The following is a 22986-nucleotide window of genomic DNA, read 5'->3' on the forward strand; positions in this document are numbered from 1 at the left end:
AAACAGAACACTCGAAACATTCCCTGAAAAAAAAGACAGAGACTTATATAAGCGATAGGTGGGAATAGAGGTGAAGCCGATGCTGAACCCTCAAAAGCGCTCCGTAGGGGAGTGAGATGATAACTTCGGGTCACGTTATTATTCTACACATTCCCTTTGTCTGAATCCTCTCAGTTGTCCACACACACACACACTTTTATACAGACTCTCATCTCACACAATGTGTGCACTATATAGACAAAAGTATTGGGACACCTGTAAAGGTGTATTGGGTTCTTCCGAAGTTGAGGGGAATAAATATCCTGCTTTTGTTGGAAAAACTGTCTCTACTATCCAGGGAAGAAGACTTTCTATTAGATCTTTTTAAATGCTGTGAGGATTTGATTGCATTCAGCGCCAAGAGTGTTAATGAGGTCAGGATAGTTCGGATGAACATCACCCGACCTCATCATCCCCAACTCCCAACTCATTCCAAATGTACTGGATGGAGCACCAATCATCATTACAGAGAACACAGGTCCTCCATTGCTCCACAGAGTATATATATGTATGTATACCCCTCTATAGCCCACACCTGGCATTAGACAGCATGGTGCCAATAGGTTCATGTTTATCTGCTCCAGAGAGTCCTAATCTATTGGCAATACTTCCTTACAGGCACTAGACAAGCTGTGTGGGTGTGAAGTAGTTGAACACGGCCATTAGAAGGGGTGTCCACAAACTTTTGGACATATAATGTCTATTAGAGCTGTTAGGATCGATTACATTACTGATTATTACTGATGAATTGATTACTGATAAATACTGATTAGCTCAAGTCAAAGCTGGAGAAGCAGTAAAATGTGATGGTGACTTAAGGAGAATATGGTGGTGTTGATACTGGTGAGCAGCTCATCACCTCCAGACACCTGTTGGTTATGGGAATACGGGTGGCAACGGAAACTAGGCCTCATGACCGCAGCTTTTCCTGAGCCAGTGCCCGCAGAAGAGGAGCTTAAACTCAACATGCAACAAAGCGAAAGGCAGGGTGGGGGAAACTGGGAAAGGCTAAAAGCTAGAGCTATCTGAGCTAGCCTTTACCATCCTGTCTCTCCATTGTCCGCTCCCTCAAAAACAAACTGGACTACCTCAGCTGAACCAAACTGGAGCTGAACTCACATTACCCACCATTTCTTCTTGAGTGGGGGGCAAGGCTAAAAGCTAACATGGCTTCAATCTCTTCAGCTTACTAGCAGCACATTGCACTGTGGGAGCTCATCGTTGTTTTTCACCTCTGTTAAAGATAATGTGATAAAATAAAGGCTTTTCACCATCATTAAAGTCACACATTTACTATTTATACACAAAAGTACTTAAATTCCTCAATAAATATATTATATGACCTTTAAGTAGCAGTAAATGTGAGTGAAACAGACTGAACCTAATCTGTAGCAGTGTTCTTTGGCTCATCCTTGCCAGGAGGCGCTAGCAATTTCAGGAGAAAAAGGACATAACCAGCTTCTGGGACGTAAAACTGTCCAGTAAAAGCTCGCTGATCCATGTGCGCTTTGCATACATGGCAAACATGGTAAAAAAAAAAATGGTAAAATCTTGCTGTGTTTGGACTATAATGCCCAATATACATAATTAAGTTATTACGTTTTCAGATTTTTCAACTTTCAAAAGCAGCAGTATCTCCACTACTGCTCTACTACTGTATACTTACCACATGAGGGAAAGTAAAAGCAGCAGGTTTGCTAATATCAACAGCAACATTAGAGACAGGTTTGCCAAACTGAATATTCAGAGGTACAGACCAACTCTGTAATTTATTCTTTCCTCAAAAATAACTGAACATGTTCTGTATTTGATATCTAGCTTAAATAACTCACAAATCACTTGTGAGAACTGCTAGAAAATCCTGTGGTATCACTGCAGCGCTGCCGGTGGGACTGGGAGTTGATTCCAAAAAGAGAGGATTCCTCGTTTCCAGGGATTTGGAGAGCTCTGAAGCTTTGGACTTGCTTGCACAGAGAAACACTACAAGTTTGCCACACCCACAAAGTGCGAAACACTATGCTGATAAAATACATCCTTCCACAACACACACTGTGGCATGCAGAAGTTTGAGCACCCCTGAATAGCTAAGCCTGTAAAAAGATGACCTGATTTCCAAAAGGCCCTAAAGACTACAGTCTACAGATGAAACATTTCCTATCATATTTAAGTAGAAGTAATGAAACACTTAGCAGCTAAGAGTCTTTCAAGTCTTGTTTGGGGTTTTCATCCATTTTTTACTTTTTTTTTTTTTGCAAAAGGCTTCTAGTTCTGTAAAATTCTTGAGAAAACATTTATATTAATGACCTTTCCATGAAGGTCATATTTGTGCAGGTGTTGCTGCACAGTGCAACAGTGCACCACCCCTCCAGAGTCCAGTTAAATCTCCTTAAAGGTGCTTTACAGTCAAATTGGGAAATCTGATCTGCATTCTAGCAATTCCATAAGCAATTCTATCAGAAAGGTTCCTTGCCAAACTTCACTGCATTGTGACGTCACCTCTTCCAGTCATTTCCCTTTGATAGAAGAGTCTATGAGATCTCTATAGCCAGTTTAACTAGACACAAGATTTTTGCTTACTAACTGCAGTAAACTAAATATACAGGACAATAAAATACTGTTAGACATTATATATATATATATATACACACAATATTTAATCTGTATAGTGTTGCATACTGCTATTCTGTAAATAACACTGTAAAGCACACCATATATAAATGTCCTTGTAAAGTCTATGTATAATGTTGTTCTCTGTATGTTGTGTATCGTCTGTAAATTATTTGTAGAGTAGCTGTTTATTCTTAATACTATAGCGACACTAACAGCCGAAACAAATTCCTTGTTTGCGTGAACAGACTTGGCCAATAAATCTGATTCTGATCATAATATATTATATATTATAATAAATAATATTGCTATTGCTTTTTTAATTCTTGTTTATATTGTGTATATAGTGTAAATTATTTATCTACATTTTTGTAACTGAGTGTCTTGTTATCCCTTTCTGCTGTGATACTGAGAATTTCCCCACTGTGAGACTAATAAAGGACTATCTTGTCTTATCTTATCTTATCTTTTATACAATTTCACAAAAAGCTAAAAATAATAAATAAGAATGTGTGCACCTTTAATATGTACAGCATCAGTAGAATACTATAAAAAGCTACAGATGCTTTTGGTCATCGACAAATGTGTGGACAGCAGTTAGCACTCCCATAGCAGTGCAAGAGAGAGTATACAACCAAGCTGCAGTGGTGCAACTGCAAGAGAAAATACAGTTATATACAGTTAAATACAGTAATATATGCAAAGTCACACACTTTGTCAACCACACCAGTAGAAATTGACGATGAGAATAATGCATAACGTGACATGATGAATATATATATATATATAAATATATAGCGGATATAGCATTGCATTGACAGTAATGTACAGTACAGAAAGTACCTTCTGTCATATGAAAGTGCTTGTGGAGAGTGTCCATAGTGTTAGTATAATATAATGATAAAGTGACGGAGTGGCAAGATTATTGGGGATGAATCCACAGCTTCAAGACCTGTTCAGTACCCTGGTAGCCTGAGGGTAGAAGCTACTCCCTAGCCTGTTCATTCTAGACTGAATAAAGGATAAAGGATAAAGGTGCACGTATTCGTCACTGTACAGTGTGGACTGTACAGCGAAATGTGTCCTCCGCATTTAACCCATCTGGTAGTGAACACACACTCACACACGTGTTAGGGGCAGTGAGTACACACACACACCCAGAGCGGTGGGCAGCCAACTCCAGCGCCCAGGGAATAGTACAGTACCGCCTGCTGAGTGACTACTGTCTGACCTGATTTTGTGAGTTTTCCTCAGGAATCAGGACTGATACATGTCCTGTAAGGCTGAGAGTTGGCTGCTTATGATGAATTCTGCTGACTTCACCACTCTCTGAAGGGCCTTGCATTCACAGCTGTCATACCAGACAGTGATGCAGCCTGTGAGAAAGCTGTCTGTGGTGCATCTGTAGAAGTTGGTGAGAATGTTAGGCGGCAGACCAAACTTTTTGAGTCTCAGTAGGAAGAAGACTTGCTGACACATGGATCTCAAAGCTGTGTTGATGAAGAGGGAGCAGGGGAGGTCATCATTGAGGTGCACACTGGAGGTACAGCTTCCTATAGTCCACAATCATCTCCTTTGTTTTGCTGATGTTGATGTTGAGACACTGCAGTCATTACACCAGTCTGGCAGAGAACTGACTTTGTCTCTGTAGGCCGGCCGTAAGCCATCATCACAAGTAGTGAGGAGGCCCATAACGTGATCATGTCATCAGCAAACTTGAAGACGATGTTGGTTTTGTTGGTTTGGCTACACAGCAATGTGTAAACAGGTATTATAGGAGGGGGCTAAGCACATATCCCTGGGGAACACCTGTGCTAGAGGAGAAGCTGTGTACTATTTTCACTACGTGGGGTCTGCCCATCAAGACGTCCAGAATCCAACTGTAGAGACAGGTGTGTAGACCACAATCTGGGAGCTCTGGTAGGGATGACTTCGGTAGGGAGTCTTGAATACTGAGCTGTAGTCATTTCACAGCGCCATCATTTATGTGTTCTTCTTGTCCATGCGAGTGAGCACTGTTAAGGCAATTGTGTCATCCATAGATCTATTTGAGTGCATGCAAAATGGAAGGACGATCAGATAAGAGTTTATACCAGCCACTCAAAGCAATGTATGGCTGTTGATGTCAGAGCAACTGAACAACAGGATGGTATTCGTTCAGGCAGATGATAACAGGTTCCTTAAGAACTGGAACAGTGATGGTTCTCCTAAAGAAGAAGGACTACAGTTCCTATCCCCTCTGTAGTCTGTAATAGTGCCCAGTCCATCCCATACATGCCTGTGGTCTAAGCCGTGATACTAACACTTCACTCTTTGCTGGTAGTCTCTTTTGGCCAGCCAAGTCAAGTCAAGTCAGATTTATTTGTAGAGCTTTTTACAACTGTTGTCGTCACAAAGCAGCTTTACATGATTAGTAATTAGTAAAAGACAAAAAAAAGAAATAACGTAAGACACAAAGAATCAAAGACCCCCAGTGAGCAGCCAATAGCGACAGTGGCAAGGTAAAACTCCCTCAGAGCTGGAGGAAGAAACCTTGGGAGGAACCAAGACTCACAAGGGGGTCCCGACCCGTCCTCCTCTGATCACAACTATTGATAAATTATTGATAAAAATGACCAAACCAGATACAACAGATAGTTAATAGTGGTGATATTAATAGTGCAGATAGTTAAGAGTCCATTCAGGTTTTAACATGGTCATTAAACAGGTAGCAGTGGTAGGAGGGTGTGCAGCTGGTCTGCTATAGGTGGTGGTGGGTTGGCGGGGCCTGCTGGTTGTAATGGTAGGTGGCAGCTGGTCTGACGCAGGTAGAGGGGGCCTCAGCGGGCAATCTTCCAGCAGGTCGGGATGGGTGGCCATTTACTCAGAAAAGGTAAAATGAGGAGGATTTTATGGAGGGCAGAGAATGTTGAGCAGTATCAGATGGTCCTCTGAAAGTCATATCTGACCTTCTTGTAGGCTACCAGGTCTCCAGAGTTACATACAGTTATTTGAATCCATGGTCGTTTGACACTGACTCAGAGACTCAGTGTTTCTTCTGTCACAGGTTTTTTCCACCACATTTTTACAAATTATCTGACATTGTTTTTGGGTTTGGGACCAGAAGATCTCCAGTTGACTCCCCAGTACTGGTAGGACATCAGGGTAGGGGAGTGAAGGAACAGCTCTTTCTCCTCCATCTATATTCAGCCCTAAACACCAGTCTGAGTGAGTGTGCATTCACTGCCACAGATGGGTTCAATGTGGAGGTTATATTCTGTTGTACTGTGCAATATCTCTTTTTTGGAACAATGTCTTCAGTGCATTTACGGGCCTGTAATAGAGTCAGTGTAGTCGCTGTTGTCAGTGCCTGCTACCTCACGAAACATCTGCCAGTCTGTGGTTTCAAAACATCCTCATTCCACTAAAGAACTGACCTGAGAAGCATTTTTCCCTCTGTCTGAGTCTTTGTCTGTATGCAGGCTGGAGAAGAATGGCTGTGTGATTAGCTTTGCCAAAGGCAGGCCAGGGGAGCTGTTTGTAACTGTCGTTGAACGCAGTGTAGCAGTCTGGTCTCCTCAGGTTGGGAAGTTAATGTGAAGAAAATATTTAAGCTGAATCAAACTTCTTTAGGTTTAAGTTTGTCCAGTTAAAATCATCGGCTACAGTAAAAACAGCCGCTGGGTGAATGTTTTCTAGTCCATTAATAGTCCAATGACTGAAGTCTTGAGGAAGAAACAAAGGTGGAACTGTTACTGTGTTACTATAAACAGAATGCCTCAGAGAAGTGACTGGCCAAAACGACAACATCCGTGCTCCATCAAGAGGTCAGCATAAAGCATACCTCACTGCCTCTGGACATCTGTCCAGGGTTCAGTCCTGATAGTAGATAGAGAAGCCAGATGATGCAATGCCTTAGTTTGGTACCAACACAGACAGCCAGCCAGTGAGTCAGCCAGTCTCAGTGAGCACTACAACACAGTAGCTATCGATGTTCTGTAGGGTCCTGATCCAAGGTCTCATCACATCTATATGATGGATCTTCAGCTACTAACCATTTCAAGATGGAATCATTTGCTTGTCCTTGTTTCATACAGGCACTAGTGTAAAATCCCGTAATATCAATCTACCGCCTTAGTCCACCTGCTTCTTTACCTTTCAGGTGCCACTTCTGGATTTCTCAGCTTGTCCAAAAATGCATGTGTACAGCTGTCTATGAGAGTGCGCTCAAAGTGCGATTTGTATTTACAGCAGTGGTGTAAACGTGAATTACACTACCCAACTGCAGGGGGAGCCCAGTAGCCAAAAATAACAATTCTCACATAATACTGCTTTAAATGCCACGTTATGTCCCCAACAAGGCCTTACACATGAGGAGGGGCCGCGGCATCCTTCACAGTGTTCCCCCACCTCTCTTGCTAGTAAACAAATAGCAGCTGCTCACAATTACATGCTTTTCTGAGAGCTAGTCTGACAATCATATAAAATGATTCGTAGTGCCTAAGAATTTCATTTACAGAAGCTAAAAAAATGCTCCATGCTAAATATGTATCAGAATATATATGATAATATTCCTTTTGATAATACTATCGCTTGTTTTTGTGTTTTACTTTTGACATATAAACCATTAGCATTCATGAGAATATGCTAATTCTTCTTCACCTAGTTTTACATATAAATTGCTGTCTGTAGGCTATTGCTTACCCGTGTTAGCCCCCTCCCCAGTTTTTCCTCTGGTTAGTATGTTATCTTTGACAGCACTAAAACAAAGTGAGAAAAAAATAACTGGTTGATTTGATCAATTAGCAGAACGTTCATCCCATGATCCACTGCTTGAAAGCATTTGCATTATTGATTCTTTTTGAGCCCACCAATTACTAACCAATAACCAATCACAGTTCTGTGTGCTGCTAACCTTCCGACTAGCGGAAATGGCAGATGTGTTACAGGTCAAAACTGATCGATTCAGGGCTGTGACCGTTTTAGAGCACTAATGACTATGCCGCCCACCACTACGTAATAGGGGGGGAAATCCTCTCTGTTTCATCATCATGTGTGGGCTAGAAGGCTATAAAGTCCCCAAGCATTGAGCTGTGGAGCAGTGGAACTGTGTTCTCTGGAATGATGGTTGGTGCTTCATCCAATACTTTTGGGATGAGCTGGACAGTCGGGGATGAGGTGGGTGGTGATCATCCAACATCCTGACCTCACTAACTCTCAGCTCCTGTTGCTGAACGTATGTTCCTCCAAACTCCAGTAGAATGTCTTCTTCCCTGGACAGTAGAGACAGTAACTCCAACAAAAGCAGAATCAGCTCTTTTTTAATGCCCTTGATTTTGGAAATAACAATTATTGGGCAGGTGTCCCAATACTTTTGTCCATTTAGAGTATATTTAGAGTACGTTTAAATTTAGGGACTGTACAGCATGTCAATTTTGGGCCAAATTTGGCCAGACTATAGCCAGCAGTAGCATGGTTGCGTTCCTGCACCTAGACTGATGGACCAAGACCATCATTGCACAATGGTACACAACGGTGATGAGAGTGGGCCAGAAGTAGAGCTGGGCAATATGACGATATTGTATCGTATTGTGATAACAATAAGCTTTTCTAAGCATATTGAGGAGACTGTTAGTGCTTAATAAACACTGATCAGCTGCAGGTTTCATTACTAACAGTGTGATTAGACTGGGTTAATCAGATGAAGAGCAGCAGATGTTGAGTATAAATCACTGTATTCAGTACAGGAGAGTCTCTCACTGATGTTTTTAGTCTGTAATTACCGTGATATAGTATTTTTACCATATCGCCCAGTCCTAGCCAAAGGTGTACCATGACTCTATTGCTATTGGTAAGGGCAATCAGTGTAAAAAAGCGAACTCTGCACCATCATGTTTTTCAGGACATTCACAATTTACAGCAATATAACCGCAATACTGCTATTTTCAGCATGCTCGCATTAGCGCTTGCACACACTGGCGTCATCAAGCTCTCCTGCTCGTATTTGATCTGTTTCAGGAATATCCTGAACTGCGCCGCAGTCAGCGCACAACATCAGCCCCAGTTAAACAGGCCTGCAGACTGAGAGAGAGGAGGAAAAAAGAGCAAAACGAGAGAGAAAAACACTGCTGGAGTCGCTGCTGGAGTTTGTGTGCTTTGCCCTGTTATGCAATGGTCTCTTCAGCAGAGCTTGTTTGCTGCAGTAAGCAGGTTTCTCAGTCTCTCTCGTCCTCCCTTTCTCTCTCTCTCTCTCTTTTTTCCATCTCCCCGTGTCTGTGTCGGTGTGTGCGCATTTGTGATTGAGAGAGAGGAAGGGAGGGAGGGCGAGAACACAGTCTCCTGAAATTTGAGGCTTTCCACAAGCATTGATTCACTGCCAGTACCTTTAGTATGTTTTATTTAACACATCCCAGAGCTTTATGATAATGACCCGTGTGATTTGTGCTCCGCTACAGCAGGAACGCACTGATAACATGTTTTACCCGCTAACCCAACACTGCAGTTGATTCTCACATTCAAACAAACAGAAAATAAATGAAAGAACAGAACATCACCAGTGCAGACATCCCAAAAAAATGGAGACTGGTAGCAGGTGCGTGGCGTGGGACTAGTGAAGGTTTTCATATGTGCTATAAAGCCTGACCTTTATAAATCACCCTCCTATTTACTGGGATGTAAACAACATCGAGAGCCAGGGCCAGGACAAAAGCTCCATCTCGTCAGTAATATGCAACTGCTTCAAGGCCGGGGCAGTTTCGGCCGTACGGAGATCCGCTCTATGCTGCTAATGCGTAGCGCATGGCTGGCTCGGCCCTCAGTCATAGACATAGATTGTATTTCACCTGTCCACCTTCAGAACGTCCTGGCTACGTTCACACAGCAGGTAAAGAGGCCCAAATCCCACATTTCTCACCAAACTCGATGATGGGGGCAGTGGAGGCTCAGCGGATAGAGCGCTGGGCTATTGATGACAGGGTTGGGAGCTGAGCAAGGCCCTAATCCTCTCTGCTCTGGGAACATGTGCTTACTGTCACCATTCAGCTCCCAGTTCCTTTACAACTATGCAGTCAGATCACATAGTGTGTGTGTATTAGCATTAGCATTAGCCTCCTCCTCTGAATGCGCCGTTCAGAGCTGGTTTAGAACCAGAGAAAGGAGAGTGGTTCTCTCGCTGGTGGAACGGAGCATTTCCGCCATAGTCTGGGATCTATGGAATTCAAGGTGGAATTCCAGAGTAAAGCTGGGATGTGAGGAACATTAGATCTTCCCAAATGAAGATAACGGGATAAAATCTATTTGTTGTTGTAGAACTACAACTAAACTTGGTGGTTTTGGCAGTGTGGAGAAAACCAGCAGAAAACAGCCCAACATTTTCTGGAAGTGTGAAGAGTTTAGATCCTCCTCTTCTCTTTACCTGCTGCTCTGGGAGACGTCTGCTGTTGCTGCGTCACGTTTACAGCGAAGCTCTGAGCTAACACAAAGCTAAAGTTTTCCTCTGCCCCAAACCTCCTGTTCCACCTTAAATAATGCAGCAGTGACTGTCTGCTGTTGAAGTGTACACACTGTAACTGCAGCACTATTTAAGGTGGAATGGAGAGTTTGCATGACTTATCAGTTCAAATGAAGCTCAGTTTTGTTTTCCTCACTGAAGTAAGGTCATAGATGAACTCTGTCTAGGGTAGTTTGCAAACAAATGAGACGTTCGTCTGCAGCAGCTGAGGGTCATGTCCATGAATGCCGCCTAGAGGACGCAATACAGCTTTCTGGTACAGCAAACCTAAGGACTGGAAGTGGATTGGAACCTTAAAAAATGATACTTGTTTAAAAATGGATCGGGACATGGATTGGACCAGGGGTGGCCAATTAATTTTCTGCTTGGCTGGAATAAAGGCCTGCCACCACACCGGGCCTTTGTGGATAAGATTGAGCACCACTGCATATCTAAACATCTGGACATTAGATCTTCATTGAACAAGATTGAGGGATGGAGGTAATACAACTAAACTAAATACACACACACACATTTATTACTACTGAAAATCTGTCAAATTAGAAGCAGGTGCAGAACATCAGCTGCAGATGATCAGAACAGGGTTCGAGAGGATTCTGGAGGAGCCTGTCTTATTTAAACCTCAGACGTTTAGTCTGGTCTACTCTTGATTGATGGTTGAAGTGAGTGGTGAAGAAGATCACCATGGCCAGATCCAGAGAGCTCTCTGAGGCCTTCAGAAAGAAGGTTGTAGATGCTGGAAAAGGGGAAAGTCCAGGAAGGGATCACAACAATTAATACTGAGTTCCTACAGAAGAGCTTTGGAAAGGCTGGAGAGCTTCGGAACTGATCAAATCTCGACTTACTTATATATATTTATATTAATGTTAATGTTTACAGAGCAAATACACAAACACTTACTGCCCAGAAGATCAGAAAAGCAGGTGCCTGGAACCGTATAATGAAAGCAAGTGTTGGCAAAGCACACAAGATCATGCAAACACTTGCATGCACGGTTAGCCACGCAATAGCACACGTGGTCAAACTAGCAGTTGGAGATGTTAGATAAGAGGAAGGAGCTTTAATGAGATACAGACTCATATATTAGAAGATTCTCAGAACGGAGAAACTTTACACAGACTGGGGTGGGAACGCAATAAAGGCCAGCTGGGCCGGAGCCTCATTATCAGTTTATACAAAGCTCTGTAATGTGCTCAGTGACAAGCCGTATTAATAGACTGTGGGTGAGCTTTTACAGGGCCTGGAAACTGCATTAATTTTATACTGCGGCTCGAACCGCGCAACGCTGACCAGGGAAAACCAAAGGAAATAAAAGGCTTATTGAAATGTCACCAGCCGAATTACACGGCTGTGACAGAGCAGAAACGGCGAGGGGGTGGGAGTGGTGAAGCAGGGGTGGGCTTGACGAAAGCGAGACCAAATTGCAATGAAACTTTTAACCAAACCAATCAACATGCTGAAACAGAGAAGCGAAAGCCGGCACCTTCGTCTGCGGTAAAGAGCATCTGGCGAGCAGCCCGCGTTCCCAAGCCGTCTATTTTCTAAATCGAATCCCTGATGCTGTTGTGCGAGGTTGCGCAACACATCTGCGGAGGCAATATACCATCAACAATCCAGGATCACAGCGGCAGGACTATTATCTGCTAAAATAATCACACCGTAACTGCTGTGTATGCAGCCGTCTGTTTTTAACCTTCACCTATGAGACAGCGTAATGGCCCTGCATCTCGAAGACATTAAGCGTCTCTTAAGACTGTTGCTACGGGCCGCCCGAAGCTGTTACGAAGCTCTAGTGTTGCAGAGAGAGAGAAGGAAGGCAAAGAAACACAAGAGAAAGCGGTATGAATTGAAAGAACTGAACAGAGCGAGGCACCCGGCATGAATACTCATCAGGAGCTGCTGGTGCTCTGATTGGGATGCGCGAAGCTGCCTGTTTAGTGAAAGAATTCGATTTGTCCTTGTCTTGGGAAGACACTTTCACTGTCAAAGCACTGAGCAGAGGGGCACCGGGTCCCCTTGACCTGTATTCACCACACGCCTGAGAAACGAGGCAGCTGATCTGAAGCCAGATGACCATGGTACAAGTCCGTCTTCACCTCCATGAAAGGGCACAAGGTGACCCAGAAATGAAGAGTAACGAAAGGCATCACTACGCCCAGTGTTGACCACTGTTTCACCTTCAACAGTGGTCCTTTTGAGCCCCCAAAACAATTTACGCCATATGGACAAAAGTATTGGGACACATGCTCATTCATCAATCATTCTTCAAAAATCAAGGGTGTATTTAAATAATAATAGTAACTGATTCTACTATCCAGGGACAAGAAGGCTTCCTACTAGATCTTGGAGCATTGCTGTGAGGATTTGATGATATTCAGCAAGAAGAATGTTGGTGAGGTCAGGATGTTGGATGATTACCACTTCACCTCATCATCTCGACTCCCCAAGTCATGCCAAAAGCATTGGGTGGAGCACCGACCATCATTCCAGAGAACACAGTTCTTCCACTGCTCCACAGCTCAATGCTGGGGGGGGCTTTATATCCCTCTAGCCCACGTCTGGGATTAGGGATGTGGCCAATAGACATGTTAATGTTTATCTGCTCCAGAGAGTCCTATTCTAATGGCAATACTTCTCTATTGGGACTAGACAATATGATGTCATACTGTGAGGGTGTCAAGTTTCACATAACATAGTTGTTGAATCTATACTGAATTTATATTATTGCTATATATATGTATATAGCCATAACATTAGTACCACCTGCCTTATACTGAGTATATCCCCCTTGTGCCACCATGTTCTTTTTTTAATTCACCCGACAGTGGTATGGTGTGGTAGGGTATGGCTGATTGGTGTATATACACACAATACTATAACAACAGCGCTACTAACAATAGCATGTAATCAGTATTTCTCTAAAAATATATATATTTTCCTGGCTTTACTGAACTAAAGACGTAAATATGCAAATATTGCTCATGTTTTAAAAAGGCACAGTTCACCTCCTGGTTTGTACAGTCCTTACACAGAAACTCAGCTACAAGGACTAACCCGTTCTGAAAGAACCACCATATCTCCGTCTATATAGCCCAGCACAGATTAGCCCCGCCCATTCACACTGCAGGAGTGTTTCAGTTGTAAGTGCTTTTTGAATGAGGCACAACAAACGAGAGCCAATCAGAACGGAGCTAATTTATCATATAGCAGGTGCAGAAACAGCCTGCTCAGTGTTGGGGGATAAAGAAAGGTTGGAAAATGGTTGTGTAAAAATAAATTCTTATTGGCACTGGCACTGGGGTGTACTAAAGGGGTGTGTTTTCAGTAATTAGGGACCATAATTTACTACATTTTATTATTATTATTATTATTATTATTATTATTATTTATTATTATTATTATTATTACCATGATGTTTTTATTTTTTAAGTATATTTTTATATGTTTATTGTCCTCTATGTCCTCGGACTGACTCCTGACACCTGAAAAAGGTGGAAGTGGTTGTAGGCAGGGGCATTTCTAGACCACTTGTTGTATTGGGGCACACAAAGAATGTAAAGGGGCACAGCGGTATCCGCTGTTTGCCTAATATTATTACTACTACTACTACTACTACTAATAATAATAATAACAATACTTTGGTGGTTGGTGTGGTACCACTATCTACCAGTGAGCTACTACACCATGTGGGAGACCAGGGTTCGACTCCCAGTCTGGGTGACTATGCTGCGCTACACCATGGGCAAGACTCCTAACACTACATTAGTCCACCTCTGCAACCTTGTAAGTCGCTCTGGATAAGAGCGTCAGCTAAATGCCATAAATGTAAATAATAAAAAATATCAACATTACTGTCACTCACATGCATTAAATATTTCTATTACATCATTATAATAATAATTATAATTATAATATAATAATGCTACTTGTAAATTTTAGCTAAAGCTTGTGTTAGCAATGCCTCTTTTACCAGCTAGCATAAATAAATCCTATGCTATTTTTAATACCCTCAGCCTGACTCCAGCCTTTTTTTTCTTTAATCTTTCCACTTTGAAAACGTTCAGTTATAAAAAAAAAAAAGGTCCTCTCCTCAGGAAGAATGAACGGTAGTGAACCATTTAGTCCTTGACCATGGTGTGCCTTTGAGGGTATATTTACATTGTTGGTACCTCGGTGAACAAAATCCAAGCACCTGCACACAGTGTATAATCTCATTTCTAAAATAAGTCAATGCCTCTGTACTCTCTCCACCAGCATCAGTAAAGCTGCTCACACTCCTCAACTGTCTGCATGTTTACAGTGCTTTGACCGAGTGCTGTTTATTGGGTTTGCCTACTTGCCAGAACTTGAGAATGCTTCTGGCTTATACACAGTGGTCAAACTGTAAAAAAATGGGGATGGTGGGACGATGGTGGGAAGGGTACATATACATGTACTATACATCCATTTTCAGTACAGGACAAAAATCTTCTGTGAGATATCACTGGTCTTGAGGCCCTTTTACACGATTATTACAGAGGAAAAAACACGGCACAAAAAACACGAACACACGTTTATTAATGATGTCTTTCATATGAGTCCGAGACTGACGGACTGACGGCGCTACTCAATTTGTTTTACGGATGTGTTCAATCAGACTGACCAATCAAGGCTCTGTTGTCAAAGCTGCAGACCAAACAAATGAGCAGAACAGCTCAGAACAACTCTGCTACGAACAGCTCATAGCAGTCTGAGCTGTTCTGCTCATTTGTTTGGTCTGCAGCTTTGACAAAAGGGCCCAGATCGGTCAGCCTGACTTAACACAGTAGCATTTTTTCCTTTTCTGAAAATGTATAGTGTGTATAGTACATTATGTCCCCTCCCCCTGGTTGTCCCACCATCCCCATTTTTACAGTTTGACCACTGTGTGAACACAAAAGCTTACATGACGAGCAACACACTGACATAAACCTACATGTAAAATGACTTAAAGACTTAAAGCTGTAAAAATCCATAAAGATGCAAAATCCCCTCCCAGATTTGATACGTATGCATAAGTATAAGTCATTTTTCATGTAGTTTATGCCACAAAGGAAATATTTAATGCATATGCGTGACAGTATTATTATTATTATATATTATTATTATTATTATTATTGTTATCTATTAAGCAAGGGGTACAGCTGTGCCCCTCTAAACTTTGTGCTCCCAGTGCAACAAGTAGTCTAGAAACACCCCTGCTTAGAACCAGCAGACCAAATACTAAAGGTCCAAAAGTGGTTTTCCAAAAATGAGTTTAAATCAATAATTACATCTATAATTAAATCAGTGTTACACACATCACAGCCTGTCAGACACACCAGGAGGACTGAACCGTGTCTAAAGGCTATTAGACATCGCACACCAAGTACAATGTTTTTCGAATGAAACAAACGGATGCGTTTTTTAACGTAGTGCAATATTCCTATAAAATTCCATAGAAATTCCATCCTACACTTCCACCGTTTCTGTTTCTCTGCTCCCTGTCCCTGTCTGCTTCTGCTCTCTTTGATGTCCCTCCTCCATACGAGTGCTCATTAGCGAGGGAAGCTGTAGTTCACGGCTCTTTGTGGACATAAACAGACTAGGATGCACCTGGACAAGCTTAAAAAGACACACAGGTTCTCACTGTCACTGTCATTCCCCTCCTTTCAGCTCTGCTCCGCCATGTATTTCCTTTAACCTCTGCATTTTTACAGTCCGGGTGTTGCTGCTCGTCATATAAGCTTCCATGAAAAAGACGAGCTGTTCGTAGCTGAGCTGAGCTGTTCCGAGCTGTTCTGCACTTTTGTTTGGTCTGCAACCATGACAAGGCACATCCGTAGACACATACATAAAACTATACAAATAGTATATAATATAAATATATATATACACACACACACACACACACACACATATATATATATATATATATATATAAAACAGTCGTCCAATAAAAAGTGAATAATTCTACATAACCACCTCCTTTCTGGGTATCCAGTGTTATTTTAGCTGATCCACTGACTCTAACTTGTTGGGTTGACCTAAACACAAATTCCTGATACATCCAAGTCAAATATGGGTGATTTTAATAGGGGGTAATTTGTCTTTTTTTTTTGACTGCGCTGCATTCCCACTACCAATTGAGCCCCCCCTCAAAACCTCTGATCACGGCTTGGTACAAGCTGTGACATACAGAATTAGCAGCTGAAGGTAAAGATCCAGGTGGGCTGTAGAGTACTAATACAGAAAGCTCCATAGTGCAGTAGCAGCGGTCCAGCCCAAAGTGGGAATGGAAGACACCAATCTTCCTATTACAACCAGTGGAGATTCAACCAATGTGATTCTGAAGCTGCTATTTAAGGTATGATTGCTACTGAGCTGCTACTGAGAGTCAGATCACTGATTCCTGACTTGCCTGACCCTGGAGTCAAGGTATGGTAGGTATTGTGCTGAAGTTGCTCTGGAAAATACAGGCCTCTGTCCTTTTCCCACATTAATCCAGCACCCCCTGCTCTACAATACCTCTGATTTATGAAAGAGATCTGGCAGAAGAGCCGGGGCACGGTGAGACCGGGGGCTAGTTTTGGTTTCGCTCCTCTCCCTGCCTCTGAAACACAAAGTGATCTGAAAGTTACAAGCTGTTGTTTTTGCCCTTTCCAACAGCAGGGAGGAAGTATGGCGGAATTACATAAAGGTCACTCCGACACAACCCATTGATTTGTTTGTTGGCTTGGCGCAATAGCGGGGGAGAGAAGCTCGTTCTGACCCCGCAGGAACGTGGCTCCGTTTGTCATGTAGCTTATGGGAATGATGCCGAGGGAATCGATGGAGCCGTCGGTGGAGGAAATTGTCAGAAGATTGCCGTGACAAGCAAGGTCGAGACAATTACGGAACGAGCACGTCCGCCGAACGGCGCACCCTGTGCAAATCCAACACGTGTAGAGGAGGATTTACAGGGAGTTTGTCTGATTAACAGCCGTATCGGCCTCAGATGCTAAAGCAACTGTTCTGCCAAAAATCTGATTCTCCTCTTTACCCAAACGTAGTCGTTCAGCCAAGAAATCCTTGGTGTCTGAAGTTTGCTTCTTTGAGTTTGTGTGAGGATAATGTAGCCAACAAGTACGAGAAGACTGTGTTGAGAAACCTGTGTTGAGTTCTTAATGGGAAATCCCTTCAATTATGTGGCCAAAATGTCTAATAATTAAATGGTTAAGATGTAAACAAAGTCATTCAGATGGTGACTATTAAAGCTGCATTAGGTTATTATATTAAATGGTCATAAATAGGCTGCCAGGGGCTCCGAGTGGCTCAGCAGTCCAATGGGCTACCACTATGGCTAGGGGGTCGCAAGTCGAGATAACAAGCTTTGTCGCTTTGCCATCAACAACCGGAGTCAGAGGGAGCACAATCGGCCATACTCTTTCCGGGTGGGTAGATGGCGCTCTCTCTCCTCTCATCACTCTTAAGTGATGTTCCCCGGCACTGGCATGTGTCAGCTGGTGCAGTGGAGTTGGGGATCCGGCAATTTCCCTCGAGCATGTCGGCTGCCTGGTGGTGCCTGGCATGTGTTAAGCTCTTCACCTCCTAGTGGCGGAGGCATTGCTAATGCTGGGGGGAGCTACAACCAGGTGGGTTAATCGGCAGTACCGAATTCCGCTTCAGTTTACTGAATATTCACTAATAAAATGGAAAAAAGGGAAAATAATTACAAAGAAAAATATACGAATAAAATATAATAAAATAATAATAATATAAATACGCTGCCTGATGTGTGAGGCGCTATTTTACCAAGGTTTTGAGAAGGTTCTGGCCTAAAACCTATTTCAAATCCATTTATGGTAGAGGGATACATGCAGGGTGTGGTGAGGCAAAATAGTATCCAAAGACTAAAGAACATTATTTTAGATTTAGTACTATTTTATCATCATCTGCATCACTTCTAACACTCATGTAGGTTCATTGGTTCATTTTCGGTAATAAACGAAGCGGCTATATTTGTGTTATTTTGGTGTAGTCATGACGGTGCCTGGTTCCTTCACCGCTACAGTGAAGAAACAGTCTGTGAGTTTATTTATAATAAATCACGTCACACCAAACTCCACTCTGAATGAGTCTGTTTACATCTCAACCACTGAATTATGCAGCAATTTAGTGGAATTACCTGTTAAGTAAACCGAATAGTGTTGTTTATGTGGTCTCACACACTGTATAGGGACGTGCCTTCTGACTGACTTTGACTTAGAAGTATCTTTAAGGCACTTAGCAGACGCTCTCATCCAGAGCGACTAACAAAAGTGATTCAGTGTTTACTCTGAAAATACCCTTAGCTAGTTTGTATCAGCTAGGATCTAAAAAGACCTCTAAGCTTACTTAAAGTCTAGACTTCACCCAAGTACTCTCGCAAGAGCTGGGTCTTCAGTCTGGGTTTGAAGACAGGCGTTCGGACACCCAGAGGAAGTTGGTTCCACCACTTCGGTGCCGGGACAGAAGACTCTTTCTTCACATCGCCATGACTACAGCACAAATATAGTCGCATCACCTACAATTGAAAATCACCGGTAAACCTACACGTGTCTTCTGAGTGTTATAAGTGATGCTGATGATGGTAAAATAGTGCTTAATTGAAATGAATGATCTCTTCTTTGGGGACTATGTGAGCTTAACCATGTACTGTTGTGGCTGCGGCAACTTCTTTACTCGTGTCTGAGTTATTCAGCAAAGAAAAGGAAACTTCTACAGGACTTAAAACAAAAACAAAAAAGTTTATTATAATTAATAAATAAAAACAAAACTTTGCAACACAAATCATAACGCTAAAATACGGGAAGAAAACTGTGTATCCTAACTGCTGCTTACTCCACCGCCTCAAACATGTCCAAACTCCACCATCACTCAGGCTCTTAAAGTGACAGTGCACCTATATGAAATGCAGAAAGTTTATATATATATATATATATATATATATATATTTTATATATACATATATATATATACATATATATATAGTCAAGTCAAATTTATTTGTATAGCTTTTTAAAACTGTTGTCATCACAAAGCAGCTTTACATAATTAGTAATTAGTAAAAGACAAAAAAAAGAAATAAAATAAGAAGACATGAAGGATCAAAGACCCCCAGTGAGCAGCCAACGGCAACAGTAGCAAGGAGAAACTCCCTCAGAGCTGGAGGAAGAAACCTTTGGAGGAAACAAGACTCACAAGGGGGCCCGACCCATCCTCCTCTGATCAGAACTATTTAAACATTATTGATAAAAGTTACCAAACCATCTATACTGTTAAACTGCTCTGATCATAATCATAATATATTAATCATGGTGTAGTAGAACTTAATATAGTCATGGCAGTGATGGTCAGAGTAATGATAGTTAATAGTGGTGATATTAATAGTGGCAGATAGTTACGAGTCCATTTAGGTTTGAACATGGTCATTAAACAGGTAGCAGTGGTAGGAGGGTCTGGTATAGGTGGTGGTGGGTGGGGGGCCCGATGGTCGGACTGGTTGGTGGCAGCTGGTCTGACGCAGGTGGAGGGGACCTCAGCGGGCAATCTTACAGCAGGTCGGGCTGCGTGGCCATTTACTCAGAGAATATATATACAAAATGAGCACTTCTGGCATCGTGAAACCATGTGAAGGATACATATATACATATATACACTTCTTAGGAAAAAGTTAATTAACTATTTATATTTATACACAATACAGAAATGGCCTTTATTTTGTGGCTCCTACAGGAACTATTTTGCCTCACGACACCCTTCATGTATGCCTCCATCAGGAAAGAATTTTAAAGCTTCTCAAAACTATGGCAAAACAGTGTCTCAAACATCAGGTGGCATATTTATGTTATATTTTATTATTATTATATTTTCCTTTGTCAATTTTCCTTTGTCAAAAATCAGTGTAGGTTAGCTGTAGGGCGTACTCATGTGCTCATGTGAAGCAGCTATAAAGATGACTTAACACAGCGTGATTTGGGACGAGTGTGTGATGAGTTCGGGCTGCAGTTTAAATGGTGCTAATTAGGTGAGGCGTCAGCTGTCATACTTTGTTAGCTTTATTAGCCTCATGGCTCCTGTGCAGTAATGAAGCTAAGTTTGATCATTAAACATGTCTTGGCTGATTGGTTACACACTTGGGGAATTGAAACTTGGGCAAATTTGATCGAAATATTGCTTTAAGCATCAAAGCTTTAAGCTTTGTCGGTCTCGCGACGCAGCGGCCTGGGTTCGAGTCCCGGGTGGCTTTATTTCTATGGGGCAGTGGTGGCTCAGCAGTTAGAGCACTGGGCTATTGATAACAGGGTTGTGGGTTCGATTCCCGGGTTCGGCAAGCTGCCACTGTTGGGCCCTTGAGCAAGGCCCTTTACCCTCTCTGCTCCCTGGGTGCTGGAGTTGGCTGTCCACCGCTCTGGGTGTGTGTGTACTCACTGCCCCTAGTTCACTAGTGTGAGTGTGTTCACTACCACAGATGGGTTAAATGTGGCCACATTTCGCTGTACATAGTGCAGTGACAAATACGTGCACCTTTAAAATCGGCAACGACGAACACGACTCCCATACAAGATCCCCAGAAACGGTACAGGAATCTCTGAATCTGACACCAACAATGCAATTCTACCTACATATGTCCTAAATGAACCTGATTGAATCTAATTCAGCCATCTGACGCACAAATAAACACATATTTACACGCTTCCATCACTGTGTGAAACCGTAATGGTAAAGCTTTTGAGATGGATTCTCAAGGGCATCATCACAGCGCTTCTACACACCATAACAGTGGACTGATGTTCGCATCACACTGAGGGAAAAAAAAGAACAAGGAGAAAAAAAAGCCTTTCTGCTTTAATGGAATGGACGTCTGTGACAGAAGACAGAAAGGTTGTGCTTTGAAGCTCACCATATTGACGGTGGCTCTGATCCTTCCACCTCTAAGTAGTCGAACTTGTTCTCCATCTGGAAGTCAGTGAAGACCAGTGAGATGGTGTCTCCGGGGTCAGCCACAATGGTCCACGTGCACTCTCCGGTGTTTTTGTAGTCGTTCTGAAAATCCAGGCTGGAAATCACGCCGCTGGAGCTGCGGAAGGTGCCTCCACATGTGTCCTCCGCTGCAGGACAAGATCACACATAATTTCATTAGGAAAAAAAAACCCTCTTAATTCAGGGCCATTTTTAATCTTTTAGAATATGAAGTTCAGTATTTAGGGGGTTTGTCCTGTTGGCTAATTGTCAGTCGGTTTTCATGCACATGAATTTAGGTTAGTGCAGAATTAAACTGTAGGCTTGGTGGTGAATCATTAAGTGTATTTTTCAATATGGATCCCAGAAACTGACCCATAAACTTTTACTTTTGCATAATTCAAAACTCTTAGGGCAGGCTTTACAGACAGGAAATAAACCGAGCCATGGACGGTATGGAAATGGGAAAATTGGAAAAAATTAATGGAGCACTTCTGTTTTAAAATGCTGTCTAGACCAGAACTGGACTAATAATTATCTGATATATATATAAATATATATATCAGATAATTATTAGTCCAGATAATTATTAGTCCAGTATATATATTTAAATTTACATTAAAGGCATTTAGCAGAGACTATATCCCAGAGACTAATAATTATCTGGTATATATATATATATATATATATATATATACATATATATATATATATATATATATATATATATATATATAATTTTTTATTTAAATTGACATTAAAGGCATTTAGCAGAGACTCTTCTCCAGAGCAACTTACAAAAGAGCTTCACTGTTCACTCAGAAACATCCTTAGCTAGTTTGAATAGACTAGGATCCAAAAATACCTTAAATTACTACTAGGTGCTACTAAATATAATATGAAATAAATCACATTTTTAACCTTTTAGGAAATACAATTCAGTCAATAGTTTTTTTTTTCTTCATTTTTTAATATAAAGCTGTGTAACAGTGGTAGTTTGTTTTTGAATTAGTTATATTTTTAGGATAATAAAATGTAATGTTTATGGTTTAGGTCTTTTATCTTTTAAGACTTTTAATTTTTTTTTAAATGTTAAACTGCTAAATCATTTTTAGGAAGTTTTCAACCCTTCAGTGTGTCATTATTCACGCTTAAATAACTGTACACACTATTGGTGATATTAACAACTCTTCAAATTTCACATAGAAGAACCATATTTGGTGAAATAAATACAAATTTAACCTTTTAAGAAATTCAACTGTATTTATTTCATTCTGTATTTAGTATCTAGTAGTATTTAGTATTTATATCACAAAATGGTTTTTTTTCTACATTTTGTGATATAAAGCTGTGTAAGTGTGGCAGTTTGCTTTTGAACTAGTTATATTTTAAACCATTAGGATAATAAAGTCATTTTGTATGGTTTAGGACTCCAACCCTTCCAACCCTTCAGTGTGTCATTATTCACACTTAACTGTACACACTACTGGCGATATTAACAACTCTTCAAATTCCACATAGAAGAACCATATTTGGGTTCCCTCAAGCCTCAGATCCCACTTTTAACACAGAACTACATTCTTTTCAGTGCAATTCAGAGCCTAGATGAGCATTTAATGATGCTTCCAGAGCCATTAAAGTTCCTGTGCAAAACTTTACAGCGAGTTCAGCGTTGACATTTGCGCCCTCAAAGCACTGCTGCTTTGGCTGCATTAAATAGCAGCTCTGACAATCTAAACGGGTGAAAATGCTAAATTTAGCCGTGCCCAAGCTCATCTCTTTAAAATCCCTTCCCCACTGGCTCAAAATAAACACATAAAAATAGTGTCTGTATGATCCAATCAATCAGGAGGCTGCATTAGTATCTGTAT

At 41.6% G+C, this 22986-nt stretch overlaps 1 protein-coding gene across 3 annotated transcripts in view; it reads right to left on the minus strand.

The window, feature by feature from the left end:
* csmd3a (CUB and Sushi multiple domains 3a) overlaps window positions 1-22986 on the minus strand; it is a 519096-nt gene that overhangs the window by 346728 nt on the left and 149382 nt on the right. For all 3 annotated transcript variants that reach the window (XM_072692429.1, XM_072692430.1, XM_072692428.1), the window contains exon 5: window positions 21057-21264. In XM_072692429.1, the coding sequence (XP_072548530.1) occupies window positions 21057-21264 (208 nt within the window). The remainder of the gene's footprint in view (window positions 1-21056; window positions 21265-22986) is intronic.

Source organism: Salminus brasiliensis, chromosome 1, assembly GCF_030463535.1.
Source record: "Salminus brasiliensis chromosome 1, fSalBra1.hap2, whole genome shotgun sequence".
Lineage (NCBI taxonomy): Eukaryota > Metazoa > Chordata > Actinopteri > Characiformes > Bryconidae > Salminus > Salminus brasiliensis.